The 27,578-nt window shown below is 39.7% G+C and overlaps 1 protein-coding gene across 1 annotated transcript in view; it reads right to left on the bottom strand.

Moving 5' to 3' along the window:
• Positions 1-343: 343 nt before the first annotated feature.
• Positions 344-27,578, bottom strand: part of LOC145457204 (proto-oncogene tyrosine-protein kinase Src-like) — an 86,708-nt gene continuing 59,473 nt past the window's right edge. Inside the window, exons 10-16 of the mRNA XM_080335386.1 lie at positions 22,604-22,723; positions 18,437-18,573; positions 16,572-16,693; positions 15,217-15,323; positions 15,033-15,144; positions 11,550-11,652; positions 344-1,153 (exon numbers count right to left, since the gene is read on the bottom strand). Of these exons, the coding sequence (XP_080191512.1) occupies positions 1,042-1,153; positions 11,550-11,652; positions 15,033-15,144; positions 15,217-15,323; positions 16,572-16,693; positions 18,437-18,573; positions 22,604-22,723 (813 nt within the window). The 3' untranslated portion in view covers positions 344-1,041. The remainder of the gene's footprint in view (positions 1,154-11,549; positions 11,653-15,032; positions 15,145-15,216; positions 15,324-16,571; positions 16,694-18,436; positions 18,574-22,603; positions 22,724-27,578) is intronic.

Below are 27,578 nucleotides of genomic sequence, written 5' to 3'. Positions count from 1 at the left end.
ACCCTGAACAAACCACCAAGCGTGCTGTTGAAAAAACTGAGGCATTCTCAACTAACAAATTTTAGTGAAACAGACGCACTCTCTGCGGAAAATGTATACATACATTTTCGTTGCATGGGCCACATCCCTATCCGCAAAGAAGACTCTACAGCAGATATGAAACTTGTCAACATTTTGTCCCAGTGGTTGAACACCTTCAAATAATCTTGAGAGCTTGGTAACAATTCTAGAACCAGCACGCCGATATACTTCTCTTGGGAGAAAGTCATTCCAGAGTCGTTTGTATCAATAGCAGGTAATAAAATTGTTGTGGCCTTTCGAGGAAAGCGTAGACGGAGACGAATTTGCTTGATAGTGCTTTCTAGATTTTTATTAACTGAAATTCGGCTACAATCTAAACGGAACTAAGACGTACACTTCCAAGCATACAGACATAAGCAACTGAGGTACAAACAGAATGAACAGAGCGAAGTAAACTAATTGCAGTAATCGGTAATCAATCAAGTGTCTTGTACAATCACCACACAAGCGACCTTGAACTTCAAGTCGAATCGAACATATTTCGAAGCCTAATGTTACCTCTCGAAATTCTGAATCAGTATAAAATTTGATCAAGGGAAAAGCCATTACCAGCTTGCATCTTGACATTAAGGTATAAGATTTTAACATAATTGGAGGACCGGCAGAAAAGTCGTCGCGGACCGACGTTTGAGAACCACAGAGCTATACGGCTGAATACATTCAGGACATCGCTATGAACTCTTCTATTTGCAAGCATGTGGGTGAAGATTATGATTGTGCCGAAAACTGCACTGGGGAGTTTCCATATTGCAGACATGCCGCACGCTTTACCATTTATTAGCAATCGAATCCATTTTTAATAATAAATACATCAGCCGTACTGGTCTCAAGCTGCATTCCGTTGAGTTCTAATATATTTGATATGATTAAATGCATAATATAACCCTGGTAAATCCAATATCGCTCTGATTCTAAATTCAACACACAAATATAATTATAAGCACGTGATCACAGATATAATTAACTTCTAGCATCAGTAAACAATGCTTCCTCTTCTGTCCCAATATATGAAGTTGGAACCATACCCTCTTCACCCCCATCAGCCGTTTTGACATCACTCCAACCATCATCCCTAAAATGGAATGATATCGAGTTATACGAGCATTTCCACTGTTACATATTTAGCTCGAAAATGGTTTAAGAAATGATTGGCGCAATAAGCCTTTTATAATATACGGCAATATTTAGCGATACTTAGTAGGCTTTTCTTACTTGCAGTACGTACTCCAGTGGTAATGTTCTTAGACTAGGTTACTTCCACTTCAGTCTTAACAGCTCCTGATGACGAACAACTAATTTTTACATTCTGGTGTCCTTCCATATCCTCCATTTTCAAGGTATTTTTTTTCGTTAAAATAATACGCTTGCGCACTTGTGCTGTTGAATGGGGCTGTTCCACTTCATTTTGAACACGCGGTGGCGACAAAGGTAACTCGACCCAAATCTGTTTTGTTGCTATATGCTTTACTACGGGAATGGACTAAACATGGACCTAATTTCGTCTCTTGACGCACAACGAGGATGGTCAAAGTATCCATATCAACTTAAATCATCCATATGGATATGAAATAGCTGTTGGCCGACGAAAATGATGCTATTTCTTGGCGTCTTGTTCTCGTGATGGAAGTGCTGAAATTATGATTATATCCTCATCACCAACTGCAATGGTTCTATCATTATTATTCTCGCCATTAAGCGGCCAAAACTACACCAGATTGAACTGGATTCAACATAAACCCTTTCTAGATATATTATGACCTTAACCAAATAGCTGTCTGGTTGAAAGACTTCATGTCATTCCGATACCTTCCTATTCTTCAATCTCATCACTATCTGTTGGTGTTTTTATATGATAAAATACTAATAATACCAACTAGATCTCATCCTCACTGATGATTGACAATTAAACGATGTACCAGTTGCATTGTTGCAGTTATTTTGTTGAATAAAATGGAACGGTTATAAACTAAAGTCGCAAAGCGTAATAGTCTATAAAGCAGAGGTTCTCGAATGGTAAGCACATAAACATTGGATCATCATCATCAGTATTGGTTTATTAGCAATTTTATCAGTTCAATACACCACAAAATGCGATAAAATGAAAAAATAGGAAGGTGTCGCAGCGACTTGGAGTAGTCTATGGAATCAGACACCCACCTAGGCCTAGGCGATGTAAAGAGGAGGCATGCACACTGAAGTTAAGAAAATAGTATAGAAAAAAGCAAACAACAAAAATTCTAAGCAACATATCGACGCATGCTCATTATTACACAATTACATAATTCTTAGGAAGAAGGAATGTCAACCCGCTATTTGAGATACCCATGTATGGGACTGCTTTATGACAAAAAGCAAAATACTTGTAAACCCAATTGATACTAATAGCATCACCATATCCAAGAATTGTAAAACACAAAAATGAGCTTGTGAGCCTTGGTCATTTTTGATCATCGAGTTTGTACTTGAAAATCTTGAAGGTTGTAGCAAAGTTTGTTGTGCTACCAACAAAATATGTATCAGATAATCAGATACGTATAATAAGAGTCCATGTAGTGAGCAACTGACAATAGTCGTTTTGTTGAAGTCATATGAGATAGTTGTCTTAAAACTAAGCCTAATTCCAAGTCTTTCAGTGGGAAGTACAAAAATTACGCCATGCTTACAATATCCAACAGTGTTGAGTGTTCAGGATTTATAGTTGGAATGGTTGCTTTTCACTATCAACTATAGAGTATGCTTCTTTCAATAAGGGGTGAATCACTGTAGATTCAGCTATCCCCTTTTGCAAATTGTTGAATTGTCAGAACAAGATGCCGTGACTGATGACTCGTACAGTTTATTCTTTTGCAACAGCTTTTGACACTGACGTCTCTTCTGCAACCTTTTTCATTGAAAACAGAACAGATGAGGCTGCCTTTACCGAAGTGTAATCAGCTTCATTGTAATTCAAACGCATGATTTTTATATGTTGTAGGACCTCACAGCAGCAAATGTACAATGTACATAACGTAATTTTCCATAACACATAACAATCATGGGGGAACTGATTTACTGCAGGAGAAGCAGGATAAATCATGCTGGTGAAATGATATTCTGCAGACAACATTCCAGGAGAGGACTAGGCATCCATACCTCTTCTTCGTAAACGGAGCCCATCCTCCCGATAACTTTCTGTTTCTAATTGATGCATCTTCTGAGATCAAATGACCGTCATCCTTACACAATGAGGCATATAAAACTCGTCATATCATACGACTCTCGGAAAATTAACAGCAATGTACCGGTAAGCTTCCACCTGCCATGATGTCAATGTCCATCACGAGGACTAGACGTCAAGTAATAGCCTCATTTTCGTCGGCTAACAGCTACTTGATATCCATATGGATGATTTATATTGATATGGATACTTTCACCATCCTCGTTGTACGCCAATAGACGCAATTGGGTCCATGTTTAGTCCATTCCCATAGTAAAACATATAGCAACAAAACAGATTTGGGCGAGTTACCTTTGTCGCCACCGCGTGTTCAAAATGAAGTGGAACAGCCCCATTGAGTTTCAGTAACACCATTCTATGAGCAGATTGATGGCACTGCAATAGGATCACCTCTTGGTCCTATTCTGGCTAAAAATTATGTGGGGTATTGCGAGAAACAGTTATTCGTTGATATTGACCGACCGTTGATGTATCACCGATATGTAGATGACAGCTTCGCCATATTCGGGAACGAACGCCAGTATTATTTGTTTTTGAGGAAATTGAATAGTGTTTTCCCGTCACTGAATATCACCATGGAAAAGAGGTTAATAATTCACTGGCATTTCTTGATGTTTTCGTCGAAAGGACCAGTGCTAACCTTCGCTGGCAGCAAATAATTCGTCAGCATGTCACACGTCAAATTAAAATAACCAATGATGTTTCTCCAGCTCCATCATCGTAATCTGTCGACACATTGCGTGACTTTGATCAAGTTACTGCTTGTAATTCGGCTATTGGACAGCATCTCTTATCCCATCCAGAATGTTCTAATCATTACAATAACAGTCAATTTTTTATAGTTGCTCGTGACCGTTCTCTTTTTTATTTGAAGATTCAGGAGTCTACGATCATAAGGCTGCGAAAGTCGATTATATCTGTCGCCAGAAGGAACGCCTCTATCCTCTTGGAATATTTCATTATTGTTCTGCCTTGTTATTCTCGGTTATTTATACCGAATATGTACTCGTTACCGTTTGTTTTTAATCGTTTCTATGGTATCTTGCCTGGCTGCTAGACTTGTTGTTTGTTTGTGCAATTCTTACGTAACAGAGACAAAATTAGTTCTTACATTTCGAATTTGATTCACATGCTGACGTTCGCTACTGATGAGAGTCAGTCGAAATGCTTTTAGCGAATAAATTAACAATATGACGATATTTTTTGCGGTATTTTTGATTTTATGCCTTAAAATGAAGTATTTTTATGGGTCTGCATCACTTGTATGAGTAAGATTGGCGTGACAACCATGCAATGTAGCTGCAGCAGTTTGTGGTAACGAAACGTATTACCACGATTGTGCTATTTGTAAAGCGTCAGTCACAACCATGGATATTGCAATTCTGAGAACTGTCACATATAAAGACACCCTCATGCATTGGCAAGTCCCAATCTTCTTCTCCAAACCTATTTATTTGCGTAGTTTATATACATACGGTGCTCTAGTGCAACCTCAAGTGCTGTTAGCAAGTCTTAAAATAGTTTCATACCACTTGTAACGTAGTTGAAACTAATAGGACTAGGCAAAATCGAGTACCTGAGTAATTCGATTCTGAATCACGTATTACGCTTCGAGTCGAGTATGCGACTATCGCTCATTATGACGTCACAACAGAATATACTATGTCAAAGTTCAAATATGTTCCTTTTATGCCTCAAGAAAGAAGATATTGCTTGTTATCCGTCACATTAAAATATATTTTGGCATTTTTTCGACCATACCGATTTCACTGCACTCGTTGACAATCTTGTGGGATGATCTTGACTTTGGAAGTGTGTCATTTCTCGTAACGTTCATAAGCTTTGTACTATGTCTCGTATGCTGCGACACGGCCAATCAAGGTTTCAGGGCTTCCTCAGTGAAGAATAGTATCAAAACTATAATTCTGTTTAGTAAATTAACTTTTAGTTAGAAAGAGCGTATAATTTCAGTACTCGAAAAAATCGTATTTTACTACTTGACTCGAATCATGAAAATTAATACTCGATTCAGATTCGAGTATTCGAATCATTGTGCCCAGCCCGAGAAACTAACGACTATACAATTATTATTAGCATTAATGACCACTTCGACCAACCATCCTATGCGATCATCAATACCATCTATATATCTATAACTGTCGCGCAATTTCTCCAGTGAGCGTCTTCTCCTTCCTCACAAGGTTTATTGCACATACGTCCCCAATCGTTCGGCCATATGTCATGGTGGATCGAACAAGGAAACTTGCATTAAAAGGTGGTCGCGAACTAAAAAAGGGTGGGAATCACTTATCTATACGAGGTGCATGCCCAGCCATTTCGAACACTACGCATTTCATATCAACACAATATTCTACTCCAGACGTGTCAAACATGCGGCCTCGGGTCGCTTCCAACGCGCCAGACTATGTCATCCGGCCCGCGAAGTAATTGCAAGGAAATAGAAAACCTTCTTGTATTATCCAACACATTTCTAACAAATGTTGCGCTTTGTAATAAGGAAATCTTTCACGTAAATAATCAGAGACAGCTAATTCCGAAGATATGCATATGTTCATAGGTCGCAATACAATCATTCGACGACAGTGTTGTGTTTTCACTCCAGTCACCATTATGAGCAAGTCGATGACATTGAAACGATATTCCAAAAAAGCAAAAGCTATGCAGACTAAATTAAGAGTTAACTGGAAAATTGCAGCACAAAATAGATGTTCACAGAGGCGAAAACGACAATGCGAAACCATTGTATGTAAGTTACATCGATATATTGTAAGATTTACACAAAGAATATTATTATTGAAATATCAGAAGTCGCATTGCTGCATAACGTCTCGCTCCATATATCCCGGGCCACTAAAGAAATCCGAACGATAATTTTATGACGTTCGTGTATTCTTCCCATCGCAAACTCAGGGCCAACGCCTTACCACGATTAAAACAGGCAGCATAGACCTATGGCAGCGCCGTTTGAGCTGCTATTTTGGCGTTTTATAACTGCGGTAAATCGGTCAATCATCGCTACCTAGGCAGCGTCGCCAATGCAAAGCAAGACATCCACAGGCTACCTCGATCATACGCACTGTACACTAGGGCTGTTCAAAAATAACTTTTTTTTCCGGATTCCAGCCATTCAGTGCTTAAATTGTCAGGTTGCCACAACAAAGGCTGCACACCAAATTTGGTTCAATTCTAACAAGTATAGGGCTCCGCGGATCCAATTAAAATTTTTAATTTATACAGGAAAATTGAAAAAAAAATTTTTTCAAATTTTTCTGTCAACCCCATGAAATTGTTGAGCTGTCTTCAGAGACGATGCAAAAAAAAATTGACTCAATTCGGACTAGTAGAAGTGGAGTTATTGGAGTTTTTCGTTGATAATTCTCCAATTATCCTTAATTTGGGGATAATCCGAGACTATTGTGATGCTCGTAATCAGCAACTTTGAAACCCCCAGAAACAACTCATTGATCTTCTGCCAAAAACAAAATTTACATTTTGTTGACCAGTGTAATAATCATGGGCGGATTAGCTCAAGATCAACATTTGTTCTAAATTTCCAGGCCTACTTATTTGCTATAGTCCCCCCCGTGTTGATAATCCTGTACAAATTTTGAGTAAAGCCGAGTTCTTCGTTAATCACAGAACCTCGATGTAGGCTAATACGCGGCAAGAAAAACGTTTAGAACCACCAGGTACATTGAACGCTCTCTTATTTGAGATCTCATATCATGCTGGTGACGTCATATTTTGTGATACGATTGTTGATATACCATGTTCTTTACAATTGTCTAATATTTGCTGACGATTACCCCTGGCGAGTGTCAGCTTAAAATATTCGGGTTCATTACTATATGAATATACTATTCAATTGTATATTGAAGTTCTGTACCTCCAAGAATCTCTTTAACCACTGGTTTGCATAGAAAGCAACTATTTGAGGCGAATTTCGTCCATTTGGAAACAAATCTATTCACGTGACAGTAATTTTTGTTTTTCTGATCTAAAATACACTCCATTGTTTGTAAATTGTCAAAATCATTCAGGCGATCATTTTTTCTATTGATCTTCAATGTATGGGTGACGTTGGTCAGCTATCTACAGTCAGCAAACTCAAAGTCAAGAGATTATTTTTTTACAATTATATTGGTCTTATCATACGTGATCAGATTTAACTCTACAGGACTGATGAAGGCAATGACATCGAAAACTCACAAGTAATTGTTGCGTCACAATACCAAACTCCGTTACAATGCCACATTCGAGGCGATTTCGGGGAGGGGGTGGCGGTGGTTACAGAATCACCAGCAGAATAAAATTTATATGTTCGCAAGCAGTACCACGGTATATCCTTCGATTGATGACCAGTTTATCAAATTTAATGATCGGCAAGGCGATCAAAAATTAAAAATTACCGTCAAACAGCCTTTGACCAAGTAGAAAGTGTGACGTAGACCAATTTCACTGAGCCGTGAGACGTGCTTGTGTTCACACCATTGTGTCCTATATGGTGTCGACACAGACAAATCTCACGCCTCAGTGAAATTGTATCACGTCACAATTTCCCTTTGGCTACAGGCAATTTGACGGTCATTTTTGACCGGCTTGCCGAGCATTAAATTTGGTAAAACGGGTATCAATCAAAAGCTGACTCTGCACCAGACATGGGGTAATCGCGATTAGTAATCGTAATCGATTACGACGATTACAGCATTTTGAAGTAATCGTAATCGCAATCGATTACATTCGAAAAAAATCCGAAGTAATCGTAATCGTAATCGACTACTTCCCATATCTAATCGATTTGTTTGTGAAAGAACGATTACTTTTTGTTTGTACAAGGACTATGACATAAACTGAATATTCGTGAACAAGAATGAGATCATATACCACGTTAGCGTTAGCACAAACGTCTGTTTTCAAACGCCACTGACGCATTATTACGTCAGAAGTTTTAGCTCAGCTCGTCATTGCGTAACAAGTATCCAGACACAGTGTAAACAGACATGCGATGGACATTGTAGTGTGATTGTAAGAACACCTCCGTGGTGTATATCAGGTTATCAATACACTACAGAAGCCGCTACTTGGAGCAGCAGGATATTGATCACCACTCTGCCTATAGTTTCAAATAGTAACTTATGTATTAATGTTTGGTTGTGCTTAGTTAAACGCAGTTTACCATTGCTGCTTGGCGAGCAGGAGGCCTACGTACGCTCGTGCACCTGACGAAGATTCGGAATTTTGTACTCGTCGAATAAGACATTGCAGTTTCCACAACGAAGCATTACAAATAAACAGCTGCTGATATATATCATAACCGAGCCGTACTTAGCCGTTTCTCGTAACAGCAGCTCGCTGTATATGTATTAAGTTGAAGGCAGAATTTTTATGTTAACCATATCTTATTCTCATATAACTACTTGAAACGGGCGTCAATCGTTATTTCACAGTTCGTTACTTAGCATTTGGACCTGCCGCCATAACCATCCGCTTATATAGCCTGACATGTTAGCGTGAGTTGTAGCTAGAATCAACAATTCAGCCAAAACAGCAATTCCCCTGTCCAACCGTTGGCCAATTTTCAAAAGTGAATTTCGTGAATAATATTGATAATTGCATTATATTACTATTCATTTATAACCTCTCTGAGCCCCGGGTGTCAGATTTACCTGTAAAGCTGGGGGCCTGGGGCACGCAATTCATATTCATAGCATCTGGTATGTTGTTATAATTACTGTATGTTGTTAATTCGCGACCTTTAGTCCGTTGTATAATCACAAGATATTGTACTCGCCCAAACGTAGCAGACTAAAAGAATATCTTTTGTGAGACGCACACACAAATTGTCATGGCTTTATTCTTTTGTGGATGCGCCGGGTGACATTTGCATTGTGGGCCCAGATGGGAAGGACAGGAGTTATTAGTCCCGCCCACTCAGCGCGGCTATTGACAATGGACGAATACCCTAAGTTTCGGCCAAGGTATTTCTTTGGTATCACATCCCGTGGAGTTGCGTGTTGGCCGAAACTGCATATGTGTTTTGGTGTGTTGTGGGATCGTGGCGCGGTAATGACCGGCTACGAAATGCCTGTTCCCATAAAATATAGCCTATGTATGTTTTTTCTTGGGGGGAAAAGGTATGCATTTCAAACCCAGCTATCTACTGGAGCAGGGGTCACCAACTGTTTTGAAACAAAAAGCTACTTCTTGTGTAGTGTGTACTGATTATTGCGACGACCGACGGGTTACCTCGTACTCCCGTCGTTTATCCATGTTCAGTTGGATTTCTTCACTTAGAGTAAGACAATCAGAGCACTGGGCCGGGTTTCCGCCCCTTACTAAGAAAAAAAAACGCTCACTCGCAGGGACTCACACCAGCTCCTCCAAGCTCAGTTGCGTTGCTGCAGTGCGCGCAGAATCGCCGATCTCCGCGTCTAGACTCGGGAATATTAACTATATAGATTCCCGCTGAGCCGCCGCGTGGGCGAAGACAAGCAATGCCCCGAGCGACTGCGTTCGTATGTTCCTTGGCGTCGGCCGACCCATGTTCAACCGCTGCTCATATGAAACGAGCTTCAACTATCAAATCTCTCATTTGGATATTTGCTACAGCACAGTGTTGGCCATACGAACGGGGGGCCTGGGCGAGACTTACCGCCCCCCCCTATAAGTATCTATCCGTAACTTATGGGGGGCTTCGCCCCCCAGACCCCTCTTTCTCATATGTTATTATTATCTATCTATTAAGGTTTGACCAGGTGCGGGATTCGGCCATGTCTATTTTTTCATGTGTGCAAAGATACACTACATTAAAACTAAGTAATTCTACCGCATGCAGAGACTTGATGATTATCGGGATATGGTACTTTTCTAACAAATGCAGAGATTTGATGATGATTGACACATCTGTACGGAATCCTATTCTTGCCTTACACGGATTTCCATGTTTATTCGTTGTTATCCTTGAAAAAGCGCATAATCCAAATAGGGGAACCCTTCGGCCAGTCCGCCTGGCGACCGCCCACCTCGCCCACCCCAAAAGCCACCACTACTACAGCGACCGCGGGCGACTCATTTGGTCCGCGTTGGTGACCCCTGTACTAGAGATATTTGAATCGCAAAGCTCGAAAAACATTTACAAGAATTAATTAAATTCTCGAAAATGCTCTATAATATATGTTGGTTTACGAAATACTTTTGAGTCCCCTTCGTGCACGCTCCCCACTCTATTAAGGAATTTGGGGCGCGGCAGGTAAAGACCTTGCAATAATGCAAATCGTTGGACGCGAGAAATCATCCACTATAAAGTTGGGCAATTGATATATTATGACGTAATAAGCAAATGACGCATCATGAAGAAAGTTGATATCTCATTAAGCCTTTTCATCGCAATCCTTGTATTGTCTTCCCATATATCATTTAAGATTATAGTCCTAAGCAAAACAAATGTAATCGTGAGTAATCGTGATTACTTTTTCAATGTAATCGTAATCGTAATCGACTACTTCCTGATTTTGCTGTAATCGTAATCGTAATCGTAATCGCGTGATTCCGAAGTAATCGTAATCGCAATCGATTACATTCATAAAGTAATCACCCCATGTCTGCTCTGCACTGATTACGAAAATATAAATTTTATTCCGCTCGTGGCCCTGGAACTCCCACAATCAGCCTTGAATTTTTCATTGTTATGGAGATTGGCATTGGGACGCAACAATGCTGTCTGGCGAAACGAGAGAGTAGCTCAAGAGAAAAAGAGCCAGACAGCATTGTTGCGTCCCAACTCCCAATGTCAATCTCAATAACAATGGATAATGCATGTTCTACTAAATTTCAATAAAAGCGATACTTATAAATATTCTATCTGTGGAAGGAAGAGAATACCGGTGAAACCGATAGCAACACCTGATAGATATAGTTCTTGTGAGAAACCACCTGCTATCAACTGAGTGTTTCCACTTAATTCCGCTATTTCGTCATTATTCCTATACATTGTTATTGACCGTCAGGCACTAAGCGTCAAATCTTTTTGTTCATTAAACAACAACAACAACAACAACAACAGCAACAGAAACCTGGTAAATATACGCATATTATTTCTCAAAGCAGGTGAAGAAAAAATCATTATGAACTGATATATGCGTAAACAAAGAAATGATCGCGAATCTTTGATCCTAAACGTCTGATGCAAAATCGCGTGAACGAACAGCAGAATCTATTGAAGCCAGCATACCTGTGTACTGCACGGCTCAATATATCACCCTTCTTGACGTTCAATTGCAAGTCGTTTTCGGCGTCGTAGTCAAACAATACATGCCATGTCTGGTCCGTTGGGCCTGTATAAAATTTGGTAGATTTATAGGTGTGCTTATAGTCTACATTTCTCTCCTCGTAAGCATAAAATATACACTTCTTCGATTCAACATTGGATGCACATTGCACAATGCCTGTCTGCTCTTGGCTACTCTGCTCATCGATCAGGTTCTGCAAAGCAGTAGGCGGCGGCCGACCAGCACTAAAGCACTCGATTCTGGTTCCAATTTTCTAAAGCAAGCCCAGCAAGCTGCCGAACAAACGAGCGTCATGCATCATACAATCCGTTTTCATTTACATAACAAATGAGTCGAAACAAATGGTGAGGCAAGTAGAACAGCTAATTGCCAACAGACTGATTTGGTGGCTGGAGAGCAATATCCCCCCCGAAACCAAGAATGGCTTGTGGCAGGGGCGGCCAACTTCTCCAGTTGGGGGGCCGGTTATAGGAAAATTAAGTAGGCCTACTTGGCAGGCCGGATTGCTGAATCGATACATTATTCGCCCATTTATCCACATATACATGGAATAAATCGTATGTAATAAATGTATTTCAACGACAGCAATGTCACTTCAAAGTTATTTCTCACCGATAATGTGGATTTGAGAATAACATAATCATACAGGCGCCGCCATGTCTGCTTCTCTCTGATCAATCAACACACGGTGCAATCCTTAAGTAAGATTTCAATGCGTTCGATAAGCAGGGTAGCTCTAATCTACCAAGATATCAATTCATTAGGGTTGAATATAGGTGACGAGATAGCGTCGTTGTTAACTGTGTGGCCTAATTAATCCCGAAATTGAATTCATGCGGCCCGCGTCCTCTACGAAATTTGAAAGTGGCCTGCGACCCGTTTTGAGTTGGCGACCTTTGGCATAAGCAGTGCCTCAGAAAAGCCTAGAAGTGTGCCGTGCTACAAGTCGGCGGTTGCGGAAGCAAAAATAAGAAATATCAGCCTGGTTTAAATGACCATTGTAGTCGACAAAAATCATGATTACCACAGACGAGATTAGGGTTGAGTGCACCGTAAATGCCGATAATGCAAGTGTTCTCGCTTCGACAAACTTACGCGTAAGCTCCACTCTCGCAACGCTGCGCCTACATGTATATCATAACATACAGTCACGACAATTTGACGTAGTAAGCAAGTAATGGGGAATCTCGGCAGACTGGCGCCGCGGGCCACATGATCATGTATGCTTGAAAACTGTCCGCGGGCCGGACAAAATCCCTTCGCGGGCCGGATGTTGTCCGCTCCTGGCTTATGGCAACCAACATCGGCAAGTGACTGTCTTGCGAAAATGCAAGAGATGACTAGGGGATCGAATTTTATATCATGTTCATTTATTGTAGTTGCATATTGTCGCAAGAACACGTGATCATAGTGAGTTTGTTGTTTCGCTGCAAAAATATACAACTGTTGAATATGTACGTTCAGTAGGGTTAGCAAAATTTCCAAAATGCTGCGCTATAAATGCTCATTGTGTTGATTATTGGGTCAATGATCAATGAGTCTGCAAGCAGCTCACAGTAATATTTGTTAACATTTCCTGCAAAACGTTTACAAGTACATAGCCGCAGAGTGGATGAGAAGTGATGGAGTGAGCAGGCAGTCACGAACCAAGGATCATTCTTTTCAATCAGTTAATGTTCGATGTACTGCCGATGCGGAAAATCAACATTGTTAATGTTGCCATCGGCAGTTCATTATACAACATAACAAGCCCGTAAGTTATTTGCTATCTGCAAAATGTGTATAAAAGTGCTACCATGTATGGCATTCAGTGCTCCCTAACCGGTGAGTCACGAAGCTATTTCAGGTGGGTCGCGAAGAAGTTCAAAACATGAATGCTACACATTCGTACTCAATTTTTCAAATATTCCAAAAACTTTGTATTCGCAAGATTAGAAGAGTGAATGCACATTCTCCTCCTCCAAATTAAATTGTTTCGCGTCCATAAGCGTCACAGCCACGTTGCCGTGCTCATATTAATTCGATAGCCAGATTTTCGTCACAGTCATATTGATTGGAGCATGAGATCCGACAGTGCGTTGTTGTGTATGTGTGAGATTGAAATTCATTCTTTCCTCCTGAGGCTTCGTGAACGTTGATCTGGAAATGCAGCGATCCAGCCCGATTTGTCGTTCTAATCAGCAAGCAAATGCCGCAACTAATGCTACGCATAACCCCTTTGCGTTGGACGTAATAGATGAATTGCTGAATGAATAAGCGCTTTTTCGTCTGTTTGTGTTTGTGGTATTCATGGTGTTTTTCTACTACAATGGTCATTTACACCAGGCCGATATTTTTTTTATTATTCTGCATCTGACTACTAGGAGCACGGTCCACTTTTAGACTTCTTTAAAACACCGCTTAAGCAGATCAAATGGCGAAGAGCCTATATAAGCCTTTCACGTCTGTAATCGTCTGTCCAATTCAGGATCTAAACTGTCGCACCTCAACCCTCCAATTAAATCAAGCTCGAAGAGGGGCTAAAAATATCTCATGAATCAACATAAATGATAGAGTGTTTTTTTGGAGAATTATTGAACTTCCTTCAAATGTTCTTGGAGCCGCACGCGATTTTAAATCGTTATATGTCTTGATTTTAATAGGGTACCCATTTCCCTAATAAAATATTATGCATATGGCGTAATTTATAGAAATAGGCCTTTCTGCGTCGGCCATTACCGAGCCACGACATACCAAGACATATGGAGTTTAGGTCAACATGCGACTCCATTAAATGTGCTGTCAATATGATCGACAGTAAGAAAACTTATGCCTTAAAGGAGCGAAACCTTCTTCCTATATATGAGGAATTGTCCATTGACTACAGGTGCCTAAAATGGCTGTTTCCAAATATTGCTGTCGCCAAAAATTCATAGCAGTATATTCAATTGCCAAAATCATTGACCAAGTTCCATCATGAAGTCAGGAAATTATTCACGCTAGGCACGACCAGATAACCGTAACGCACTGACAATATAAATACTGGCGCACACGAGCAGTGGCTTGAACGTTAGTCGCGAAAGGGTGGTGGGTCGCGCAATGATATTTGGATGTAAAGTGGTTCGCGAACTGAAAAAGATTGGAAAGCACTGGCATAGATACTACTGTCCAATTGGGATAGAAATGGAGTACACGCCTGCAGCATGCTACTTCAAGTCAATGACCAATCGTCCAGTCGCACATCAATGATATCGAAGCCTCAAGTTACAACCAGGTATAGACTATACTGGATAGCGGAATCCTAATGTTTGAGTATTTCGTGTTCTCTGACTTATTGAGTAAGAAATACGTTCCCGTTTTACCTAATTCGGAGTCATTCAGAAGCTACATTTACCTATCATTACCCTTCACCCATTCGGTGTGATAAACAAGATTTATTAATGTACCCGGATCTTCCGAACCGTCATCGGAACTTTCAAATTCGTTGGGCGATAAATTAATGTGATGACCGTAGTTGTACTGGTACGCGCGTTGCTTGTAACTTTCAAATAGCACATTCTGTAACAAAGACAGTTGATGTAAAATTTCGAATGAATTACAACTGACCGCACAACTATGAAACACACTGACCTTCGCAACACCGAATGTCGGCCGGTTACTCGGGAATTCCTCTCTGCATGCCAGGAAAAGTTTGTAAATGTCATCCGGAAATTCATTCGGTAAATGAGTCGCATTTTCTTGCAATAGAGATAAAATATACTTAAAATATATATCTAAGTTGGGCATAAGAAAATAAACGTAATTTATATTTTAAAGTGGATAAATGAAAAAGAGGTAATTTTTATTTCGCATTCAAACATTTCAGCTATACGATACATAACCAACTTTCAAAGGGGTTTAGGTTTAACTTTCTATTTTCTTCAAATTATATCAGTGAGAACTCCTTATAGCGTGCAAAATTTACTGTACTTCAATTATATTTGAAACAGCTCAGATCTAGCGTATATTCGATACAATTTATGCCATTTATTCTTATACTCAATTATATCAATAATTTTTTCTGGGATTTCGCATTCTTGCCTATGGCTATCTTGACCTATTGAGTTTGAGTTATCCATTATCAAGAATATTCATATTTTCAAAGCCACCGTAATGACACTGCAACTCAAATGATTTTCCAGTACGCCCCGTTGCAGTCTAGCTCCCGCGGTTGCGCATCTTCACTTCTTCAACCTTTGCGATATTCCTGGCACAATATCCTCACTATTGCACTTGCTTGACTTGATCAGGTAGTGACGCCTAGAACCATTTCCACAAAGTTGTCAGCGGATATTATGAAGGAATTCTGTATTTTAAACCACGGCAGTCAAGTTACGGTTAATAGGCGTTCGGTACTGACGCTCAACGGACGACGTTCAGCCAGGGAGATTTGTGTCTAAAGCCTGTTAAAATTTGTCTTGACTCTATGATACTTGTCGGTTGGTCAGACTGATACTGAGATCGGTTGTATATTCTGGTAAAACTATTCATACAGCGGTAATTTTCTAGCTGTGATATGCCAGCGTAATTCTGACAGCACGACCTTTCGCAGTGGTCTTTCGGCTTATCAACAACATAATAGTATTGTTGAGTTGTTCAAGTAACCATTGGTTGCAAGACACAGTTTCTTCATAATACCGGCTTACGACTATCTAGCATTCGTTCCCTGCGTGACTACATGATCGCGTGAGCCAGAGCAATTTTGAAGATATCTTGTCAGAAATTTCGAATCGGGTTAGGAAGCAAAGACGAGTAGCCGAGGCAGCTACATTGCTACGAGGCGTTGTGGAAAATCATTTAGCTGCAGTTCCATTACGATGGCTTGATGATGAGATTGGCTGCGTCCATAAGTTTTTTCCCGATTCTATCTTTAATTTGAGACCACGTCATGTTTAATACGCAGTCCTCCTTTACTTCACAAATCACATCCGGCACTGTTCTTATACCTAAGTTAGGATCCCGTTCAATGAATATCTGAAGTAGTACTGCTCCGAAGTCCCATACATCTGACTTTGTTGTGAACTTTTCGCTGCTAATTTCATTTTCCTGGCAGAGTTCTGATAAACGCCTGGAAAAAGATCGTGGTTTTTCGAATCGTCGCTAACAATATTTTTACCAGGAGGGACCTGATTTTATTATATAGGCTGCCGCGCACCATATTTTGAAGTGCATATCGCAATTATATCGGCGACAGACTATATCGTATGTTTTTCAAATAATGGGTATCTGTGACTGGATACAAGTTCTTGTCTGTAATTTTACATGTAACCAGCCCGATTTTAAAAGGTTACCATACGAGCATCTAGAGCAGTGGTTCCCAACTTTGTTATCCTAATTCCCCACTTCCGATTTATTGCGAGTCTTCATTCCCCACCTAAACTGTCTATATACATTATACATATATACCCTTTACAGTGCTACCTCCAATAAAATTTTGCAAGCCTTTGATTCGTAAATAGTACGTACTATTGATGATTGTTAAGATCCCCGGAATTGATCAGCACGCAATATAATTAACGCAGTAGTGAACCGGAGACCGTAAACGCACCTCCGTAAATATATGTATCTACCCCGGCGCGCAGCCATAAGAAAAGTAGGAGGGGTTTGACAATTTTCCATATGTTGCGGGGTAGCATTAATTTACATACGTAAATGCCGAATAACACATGGGTCAGATAAACTTCCTGATGTTGACGAACTCATGCGTGCGATATATATATATATATAAGGCGCCGTAAACTACACTTTCGCACAATACTAAAATAACCTGAAATAACATAAATATGTAATTTCATTTGTAACGAGTCCGGATGTGCTATCAATTAACGAGTCCACGATCTCTCTTGAATACATGTTCAGCAATACGAGCTCTTATTACAACAAACCAGAATTTTTCTATCACTACGTTTCGTGACCGATGATGGTCTACAAATGAATAAAAACATTTCTGGATATCGCCTGTCGCTATTCAGGCGATTCTCGCTAATTGGAGGCACTGATAATTAGGGCTGGGCAAAATCGAGTACCTGAGTGATTTGATTCTGAATCATGCATTATGCTTCGAGTCGAGTCGAGTATTTGAGTATCACTCATTATGACTTAATAACAGTAAGTAAGATGTCCATGTTCAAATTTGTACCTATTTTGCGTCCACAAAGAATATAATGCCTGTTCTCCATCACACTGCAGATACGTTAGTGTCTTTTCGACCATACCAATTTCATTGCGCTTTGTGACATGTTGTGGTTTGATCATGACTTCAGAAATATGTTATTCCTAGTGACGCTATAGTAGCTTGTGCAATGAGTTTCGTATGCTGCGATACGGCCAATCAAGGTTTCAAGGCTACCACAGTCAAAAGTAGTATCGAAACTATAATTATCGTTGATAAATTAACTTTTAGCGGCGTGCGGAGCGTATATTTTCAGTAGGCCTACTCGAAAAACATCGCGTTTTACTACTCGACTCGAATCATTAGAATTAATACTCGATTCAGATTCGAGTACTCGAATCATTGTGCCCAGCCCTACTGATAATATGAATCGCTGAATTGCAAATGAGCTATGAAATATTCGGTCGGCATTTCAAAACGACATTTAATAAAGGAGAATATTACTGTAAAGATTTTTTCAAAAGTGAGTCTATTCCCCACCAGAAATCCAGAAATTCCCCACCAGTGGGGAATTCCTCACCGTTTGGGAAACACTGATCTAGAGATATCACATGTGTATGCTACTCATCCTAAATGCAAAATGCATCAATCATCACCAGGAAAATACAGATGAAGCAAATATACGAAGCAAATACACACCTTCTGGTATAAGACACAGGTTCCAAACCATAATCAGCAATTTTACAGACTCGGCGATCATCAATAAGAACGCTTTCCGTAGATAGACGACCGTGGACGAATTTCATCTTTTCAAGGTAGGCCATACCATCGGCAATCTGAATGTTAGCGTTCGATTTCATGTACAACATTAATGAATGGAGTCGGATTATCGTTCATTTTTAGACAATGTATGGAATGAAAGTCAAGGTCCTATTCAAACTGAACTTAGCGTCCTAATGCTGAGGAAGGATCCTCGGGACTGCAACAAGTGATCTTTTTCTAGTAACCCAATCAAGCGATGTTTTGAACAGATGAAAGTATAAATACGAACGAATGACACAAACTTCTTATGACAGTACTTCAATCAAGGCAATCGATTAAAATGGGCAACGAATTTATTCGAGTTATGTAGTTTTCAGGATGCAATTGAGGTAAACTCGATGCATACCCTATGCTTTGGTTCGGAACCTAGATTCCGTTGTAAGATAAACAGGCGCTCGTATGTTCCCCTAATATGAACTTGTGATCCTTGGTGACGTGGCCCCTGGGAGTCACTGCTCTAAATGAATATGACATAATATATCCATGACCTATCTAGTAAACCGAGACAAAATCACTCAATGTCAACTTCATTCATCAACCTCAAACATACAGGAACGGAATCCATATACCATATCCTAAAGATATACCACATGTCCTATTTTACGAGGATTCGTCCTCTTTTTCGGTGAAGCTAAAATGCCATCCGAGGACGCCTTCTCTTTTTGTTTTGAATGTTGGGCAGCTATTCAGAGACGATACTAGGACGATCAAAATACATCACTGTTGAAGAGATGAGATTAGAACTGTCGATGGAGTTGTGATATCACAGCAAAATTCATATCATTATAATTATTAGTAAGTTGAACAATTAGAATCCGGTATTTTGGTAATTATTAAACTGTACATCTGGCTCGATAATTTATTATTAATATTATTATTATTACAACATACATCCCAGTAATAAACTTTTCATGGGTTAAAAACTTTTCGGGTGCTTCTTTTCGCGCGTTATTGGTACACTAGAGTAATTTAAATATATCGAAAATGCAAATCACCAAGATGAAGTATGCCGTAGCAGTGAAAACCACATACCATGGAATTGGCACGGTGACAATGCCAACAACAAACTTTCAATCATACACGGGTACTATAGTAGCAACGACGAATGTTAGTAAAACGACGATTTACACTAAATGAAACCGATCAATCGGGAATTTGAAAGTTATACGGAAAGTGCTTTTGTTTATATAAGATCGATCTGATCAACTGATTAAACGGTGGACTCTAATATGTTTAAATGAAACAAAGATCTGCCCCACGCAATGGCAGTAAACATGACATCATCATAGTTTTGCGCACATGAAAGGTTCTCACCTAAATGTTTACCGGTCGACGAAGCGTATGCTTGGAAATCGTCGTAAGAGTCTGCTTTTGTCACTTGTTGCACTGACGTGCGGTTCCGTGCGATTATTAGCACGAGTCTTAGAGCGGATTAAATTCGGAATGTGCTGCATTATAAACGGAAACAATCTTTGGGATGTATATTCCAGATAACTGCTGACAGTGGCACTTATATTCGTAAACGACGTTACTTGTATTAAGACTGGAAGTACATCCTTCCGACTGTTTGACAAAAGTGGTTTGGTTGACTAGAATTACCATATTTTAAAATCCGAAAAAGAGGACAATTTTTGCAAGTTCAATAGTCGTAATATCGGTCGAAAAAACGGGTGATTTGAAAATTTTTACGGGATATATCATTTGATTGACTAAAAAAGTCGCTTTTGCAACGCGTCTCCCGAAAGAACCGTTCCCACGTAAAATAGGTTGGATGTATTTGTAGTCACTACTAAAATAAATAGACATCCATTCGAACTACATATATTGAGGCTTTGAACACTCTAGTTCCTATTTCCGCCCACTCACTGGGATGCGAATGGCTGGTCTGCGTTCTTCTCCAATGAATTCAGAGAATGACCAGAGGTGGTCAAAGTAGTCAAGAAAGCTACTCAAGTAGAAGTAGAAGTAGAAGTAGCGACGAAAAAATCTACTCAAGTACGAGTAGAAGTACTTCTTCCATGAGCAACCTAAAACTACTTGAAGTAGAAGTAGAATTGACTGACTTTAAAAGTACTCAAGTAAGTAAGTAGTTGAGAAAACGAGCCTAATTCGTTCACATGGATTGTAAAAAGGTGCAAATTGAGCTATGCGAAAGGTGACGAGCTTGATTCATATTGATGCATACCAGCAGGTATCCAATTTTCGGTAGCATACGCATTCGTCCACATCATGGGATGAAAATGATATTATTGATATGGAAATGCGATACTAATCATCTGTTTAATCAAACAGCACGTTTTAGAAAATATCATGGTACTGCACAGTGCACACTCCCCCATATTATAAGGCCTGTAGTTTAGTCGAAGAGCAATACGGAGATGTTGTGTTGGATATGGTGTAAACACTTTGTGCTACATTGTGTAGCTTTATTTCTGGAAATTGAAGACATTACTACACTAGTTTTTATACTTCAACATGTATGCTATCCAGACAAAAGAAATGATATAAATTAGAAATCAAAATATATGGTACCGGGAATTGAAAGTGAAATATAAATCTAAAAACGGAACATGTATTTAATGTCTTTAGTCCAGAAAGTTTCGAAGGTTGGTATGCTAAAACAGCTCTAAAACTAAAAAAAGTCAGAGTCCACTTTTCCAGATTAGGACACGCCATGGACAGCTTGATTACAATATGATAAGTAAATGCTAGATTGCAAAACATCAATTTCAAACGTTATGATAAGCCATATATACTGTGATGAAATACTTGATATGGGGAAGGGCGACAATGCAGTGTGAACGGAACCACGTCAGCCCGCTACTAAATTATATTCACCGATACTTTCGTGAAATCATACTGGTCACTCCGCATTCACTGCGCGCGAAGCGCGACGAAAATTCTGGGCCTAACTCAACTTTTATGAAAATTAAATGTCGATACTCCGTGAAAACAGCCCCGAAATTTCTAAGGCCATCTTCCTGATTGGATGATTAAACTACTTCTACTTGACAAACTAGAAATAGCGAAAAGTAAGTAAGTAGATCACAAAATATTATGAAGTAGAAGTAGAAGTAGTGAAATTCATATCTACTTGAGTAAGTACCAGAAGTAGAGGAAAACTACTTGAGTACTTCGAAAAAGTAGAAGTACTTCGTTACTGACCAGCTCTGAGAATGACATCAACATTTTCTGCGTATTCGTTGCTTTCGCCAAACGGATAAATTATGCGAAAATGTTCAGAACAACTGAAATCAATAGATATCCATTCGAACTGGAAACTTGCCCTGCAGGTAATCATTTGATGTATCCTAATACTTCAAGAAATTACTCGGAGATGACAAGTGATCAAAAACCATTACCCAGACTTGACTCTAAGTTGAAATTTAAAAACCGATATTGAATTGCGATTTGATGACATGTTCATAATATTGATACTTCTAATCTACTCCAAGCTTTCGACTGACTGTCATCAGGAGTTACCGGTATAGCATATGCTGTTAACAAAATTATCTAGCCGATCCTCTTCCGACTCGAAAGAAAATCTCCATACCCCGGGAATATTCAATCAGTTTTGTGTTGTTACTGGGCTATTTCATAGCCGAATTTGTATCTTTTTTATGTTGGGAATTTGGTTAATCGCCTCTACTAATGTTCGCTACTGATGAGAGTCAGTCGACAATCTTGTTGCAAAGTCATTAAAGGACGAAGAAGTGTTGCGTTTGCATCAAAAGACTATTTTCCGTTGTCAACAATCAACTGTGACTTCGTTTTGATGTTGCAACAGACAGTTTCTGTCCCTTGGAGACGGAGATTTTTTGAAATGCAAGCAGGACGCACAGTTTACATTTTGGTTGCAGATATAATTTACTGAAAAAAATCCAACATGATAATCGAATGAATGACTCGTTCTTTTATTTTTTTTGTTCATTTGAAACGAGGAGGTATAGTATGCAATATCATTTAAAACGAAGGCATGGCTTTGTTAGCATGCTTTATTAATTTAGAAATGATATTTACAGCTTGGGCTTATTAGATATCTACCTGTAAAGCCAGATCGATAAAGTCCAGCCGGCTGCAACATTTACGTTGTTCCTCCAAATAGTCGCGTAGGCACTTGACAGTGAAAGACTCTACGACAATCCATGTCGGTTGTTCAGGTATCTATAGAAGAAAAATCCAAGAGTCTTGCGTCTTGCATTGATATCATAATATGATCACAACATACATGACAGTGACCTAAATAATTTGGTGTTGTCAACATTATCATTATACACCAGGGATAACAAACTCAATTTGGGTCGTACAAGTGGACCAGAATTAAACGTTTTATTCGCTTGCTGGCTGGATCAGTCTAATGATTTTGAAATGTAGCCAATCCATACCTTTGTTTATCAGTGTAATGCTTCATTACTAAGTGTCCAACTGTGCATATACTAGATAGTACTACGAATCGTAAGAGCTGTAATGTGGAAACACATTTTTCGCAAATAATGGATTGATTAAAATGCAATTATTATCCGATTGAATACAATTATAACACAATAAAACAGTGACCATCCAACCCGCTGTTCACAACGATACAGGTTGCCTTATTTCTATGCTCCCTTTGTATTAGTCGTTAGGCAACAAATATGCTATTTTTCTCCTTCTCGGAGTTTGGTGTTGATGTCACCGATTCGGGTTATACTTGGCGACAAGAAGGAAAACGAAACATTGCAGTCGCATTGTTATATTATGGCATATGATCGTTGAATATGTTCGATATTTACTGTTTGAAGCGATTATTTCGTCAGTAAGAGGGATGTGTGAACGTGAGGTTCACGTTCGCGTTCTGTGTGTGAACCTCCGAAATTTGGAGGTTCACGTTTACAAACGTACCTTGGTAGATTTTGCACTGTAAACCTTTTCATATGTTACAATGTTCTCGTCATTATAACATCTTTGGTTGACATGTATCGCATTAAACCGCGGGGCACTCTATACATACTATACTGGTGGCATAAAAAATAAACACCAAACAAGCATGCACCTTAACAATCTCAAAAAATTTCCTGCTTTGCTACAAAAGTTCGCTCAAAATATCCAGCTTTCTGTTTGTGAATACTAGTGACTCTCTGCTGTGAGCTTGACCCGCAATCACGCAACATCAAGAGCGTAATACGCTACGGGTATGTAGTCAGCCAATGATGCTTATTCAACCAATCAATTAAATTGATATCGTTGTCTGATGTAAAAAATCTGGCAAGCGTACGGGATCCATCTCCATTTCATATTATTGCATCATAAAGAAACAAATCCGTGCGATTGGGGTGTTGGCTACTGCAGTATAACTTGTTAATAAGGTAAAACCTGTGTTACACTCTGCTCAACATCAACATAGCAACACTCAGACGCCGAATACATTGTTTGGATTGGCCTAGACCAGTGTTTCCCAACCGCGGCCCTGAGGCCGCATGCGGCCCCCAGCTAGCCTTCTTGCGGCCCCCTCAATCATATTGAGAAATCGATCTATGAAAAAAAATACATTTATAAAATACTCTTGCTTGGCTTGGAGTCTGGAGTTTTCAATTAGGATTGCAGGAAAGTTGTGAATAGACTGTTAAGATTACGTCACTGCTTTTTCAATGCAATGTTCCCTAACTTTCCAGTTGAACAGGCAGTACCTATAGATATAGGTATAGGTATAGATATAGGTATTGACAGGACCGTAACTGCCGCACCCCAAGAGCCCCAATTGGGGGGAGCGAGCTCGAATGGGGCCCAAAATTATTTAGTGAATTAGCATAAATTATAAAGTATTTTATGCAACTTTTTCAATGATTTTTCGCTCTGCGCGAGATTTCAAGTTTCCAAGTACCTTAATTATTGGGTACTCTTCAACCAAGATAAAATGCGCAAGATTTATAGAAGTGGGCATATCGGCGTTGGTCATTACCGCGCCACGACGCACGAAGACATATAAAGTTTTAGGCCATGTAACATGCGACTCCAAGAATTGTGCCAGAACGATCGGCAGCGAGAAAACCTTGGCCCAAAATGACTGCCCTTACGCTGACCGAAAACTTCGTTATGTATATTCAACATACATATAGGTATAATTGACCATAGGCGCCTAAATAACTGGCACCGAATGTTCCTGTATAGGCACGAACGTCACGAGACAAATAGGCTACCATCCCGCAGGGAAGAATTATATGCCAGTGAAGAACTACCAATTTGAAATCGTGTGCATCTTTTAGTTTAGTACGTCTGGGCGATTCTATATTTTTGCTATAGCAGACTGGAGGTCACGAAATAACATGGGCCCTACAGTTTCCAAGACACCTCACTCAGTTCTACCGGTAAATCTGATTACGTGAGCAGAGAGGACAAGTAATTGATAGCAATATATATGCAATTCCCGATCTTATTGACCTATTTTATTTTGAAGTATCGAAAATTTTCGCGCTCCTTGCTGGCTCACTAAACGGGGATTCTGATTTCATGGCAGAAGCGAACGACGGCACGGGGGGTCGGTCTATCACCCTATGGGAGGTCAAGACCTAAATGTTTTTGGGGCCTGTCGAAGTGCTGTTTCGTTACTGCCAACGGGTATACGCCCGAAGATGTTTAATTATTATTGAGTGGTCCTACCTTTTCAAACACAACTCACTCGGCTCAACCGGTCAATCTGATTACGTGAGCAGAGAGAGGATAAAAACTGATACCAATATATATGCAATTCCCGATTATATTGACCGATTCAATCATGAATTATAGATTTGTCGAGAGAAGCTGCCGATTTAGATGATAAATAGCGGTAAATAGCCATGTAACCTGAGGGGGTCTGGAGGCTTCGAAGTTCGGTTTATCACGCTATGGGGGGCCTAAGAGAAACATTTTTTTTAGGGGGGGGCTGACGAAGTGCTGTTACGGCCCTGGGAATTGATAACTAATTTACGGATAGATGTGCAACAAGTGACTCACGACTGTGGACGCCGAGATGCGTACTGCTTAGCCGGCAAAAAGCAGCATAATTGGTAGTCCTATAGCTCGCGACCCAAGCGTCCGAATAATTTGATACGTCGGTGTTTATCGAAAGCAAGTGTCGCAGTGATTCCAAAAATACGAATTGAAATCTAGCCAGGGCAATAAAACTACTCCAAAATAGCCAGCAAAGGTTGATTGTTCTGAACAATGGGAGCGCGGCAACACAATGGCCAATGGCGTTAAGCGAATGATCGGAACAATGCCAATTTTCATATTTTGGGGACTATTTGGGGTTCCTTGCATTGTCATTCGTGCGGCCCTGGCTGTACTCTGAAATTCTAAATTAGGCCCTGCCACCGAAAAAGGTTGGGAACCACTGGCCTAGACCGTTAAGGCATAAGCTTATATTCCCTCGCAAGTCCTCGTCGAAATTAATGGCAAAACGACTGCAGATATTGATTTTATAAAATTATTATATCATTTGATTTCTCCAGTTGATATATTTGGCGACGTTTAAAAATTCCGTATGTATACTTCAGCATTGTGGCAATATGTGGCCCGAGTCGTCGCTAGGTATCGTGTACATTAATATATATCACTTCACTGAAATGTAGCGTTGGCATTAGCAATATGACGTCACGTGAAGTCATGAGATTTAGGTTCGCGTTCACAGAAAGCCTTTCAAAAAGGTTGGCGTTCACACAGAACCTTCCAAAATGGTTAGCATTCACGCGAACCAGAACCTTTCAGAGGTTCATACGATCTTAAGTCAGTAGCATATACCATCGGTGGTGACATTATAATAAAGAAACAAAGAAGGGACGACTCAATAAAAAGCGGTCTGTCTTGAGATTATATAGAATGAACAGAAGACTGACGACATCACAGAACAGCATTTCGCTCGTGACTTCATAACAAACAAAATTGTCACCTTCAAATCCAGATGATATTACTTAAGTCCATAAACATGACACTGTACTATATCCATTAATATTAATAGTGTTTCTCGCTTGTATGTCACACATATTGATTCGAAAGTTGCATTGAAATCTTGCAACTCTGTCAGCGATCTAGTAAATTCTGTTGCAATTCAGTTTCTGAAAATTCTACCACTCATGCGTCCCGACATTTCAACATCTTATAACAAACAATAAAGGCCATCACTGAAATATCACCCGTTGTTGTAAAAACTTCTAATGTAGCAATCACTACAACCCACAAACTAAATCAATCTCAGTTGCATTCCCATTTCAACGACCTTTCTTTTTTGATTCAACTGTAACAGTCGTTTATATTCTGTAAGACACCGCCATTATTGTTCCGCGGATATGACTTGAGAATAATATATTATATATTGAGGATACGAGACTTGAATGACTGATCAATGATAGACAGGGAATTAATTTCTCGCAAGTGAATCCATGTATTATCATGTTATTAGCAAATTGATTCGCAAACCGAGAGTCCACTGTGCGTCGAGTTCTTGATTAAAAAATTTTGTGACGTTAGCAAACATTTTAGAAACATAATTTTTAGCACATCAATATGAACAACCGAATTTGAATGTCTGATTTATAGTTGGTTGCAAATTAATCCATGTTGGTACATGCCAACCAGTTTATTGCAGATGTAAGCTAATATTTTACCTGCTGTCTGACATGTGTAGTGGCACATGTGTATCAGGGTTACATGTGTATCCTTATTGTCTGACCACTAAGAATACACAATATTTCAAAGCTGACACATATAGTCCAATCGTGCTTGTGATAGTGCAACAATTCAATGTTTCTGCAATATTCTCAATGTTTCTGTATTATTCACAAAGACTAACTGAGTGTGCAATTGTTACTGCACCTAAGACGTTGTCATTTCGATGAATGTCACACTTTAGGATCCTTTTTGAGCTACCAATAGACATTTGCAATTCACTTGAGCTGTAAATCGCGATTCTTAACTGCCTCAGCAGCCCATGGTAGCAGTATCATGCCAATCCCAGTATCACGACAATACACAAAGCTACCAAAAGTAGCCCCGCCCTACGATGAAA

This window comes from Botryllus schlosseri, chromosome 15 (genome assembly GCF_051294905.1).
Source record: "Botryllus schlosseri isolate E-star chromosome 15, Bs_hap1, whole genome shotgun sequence".
Taxonomy (NCBI): Eukaryota; Metazoa; Chordata; class Ascidiacea; order Stolidobranchia; family Styelidae; genus Botryllus; species Botryllus schlosseri.
This window is presented reverse-complemented; position numbering and strand designations above follow the sequence as displayed.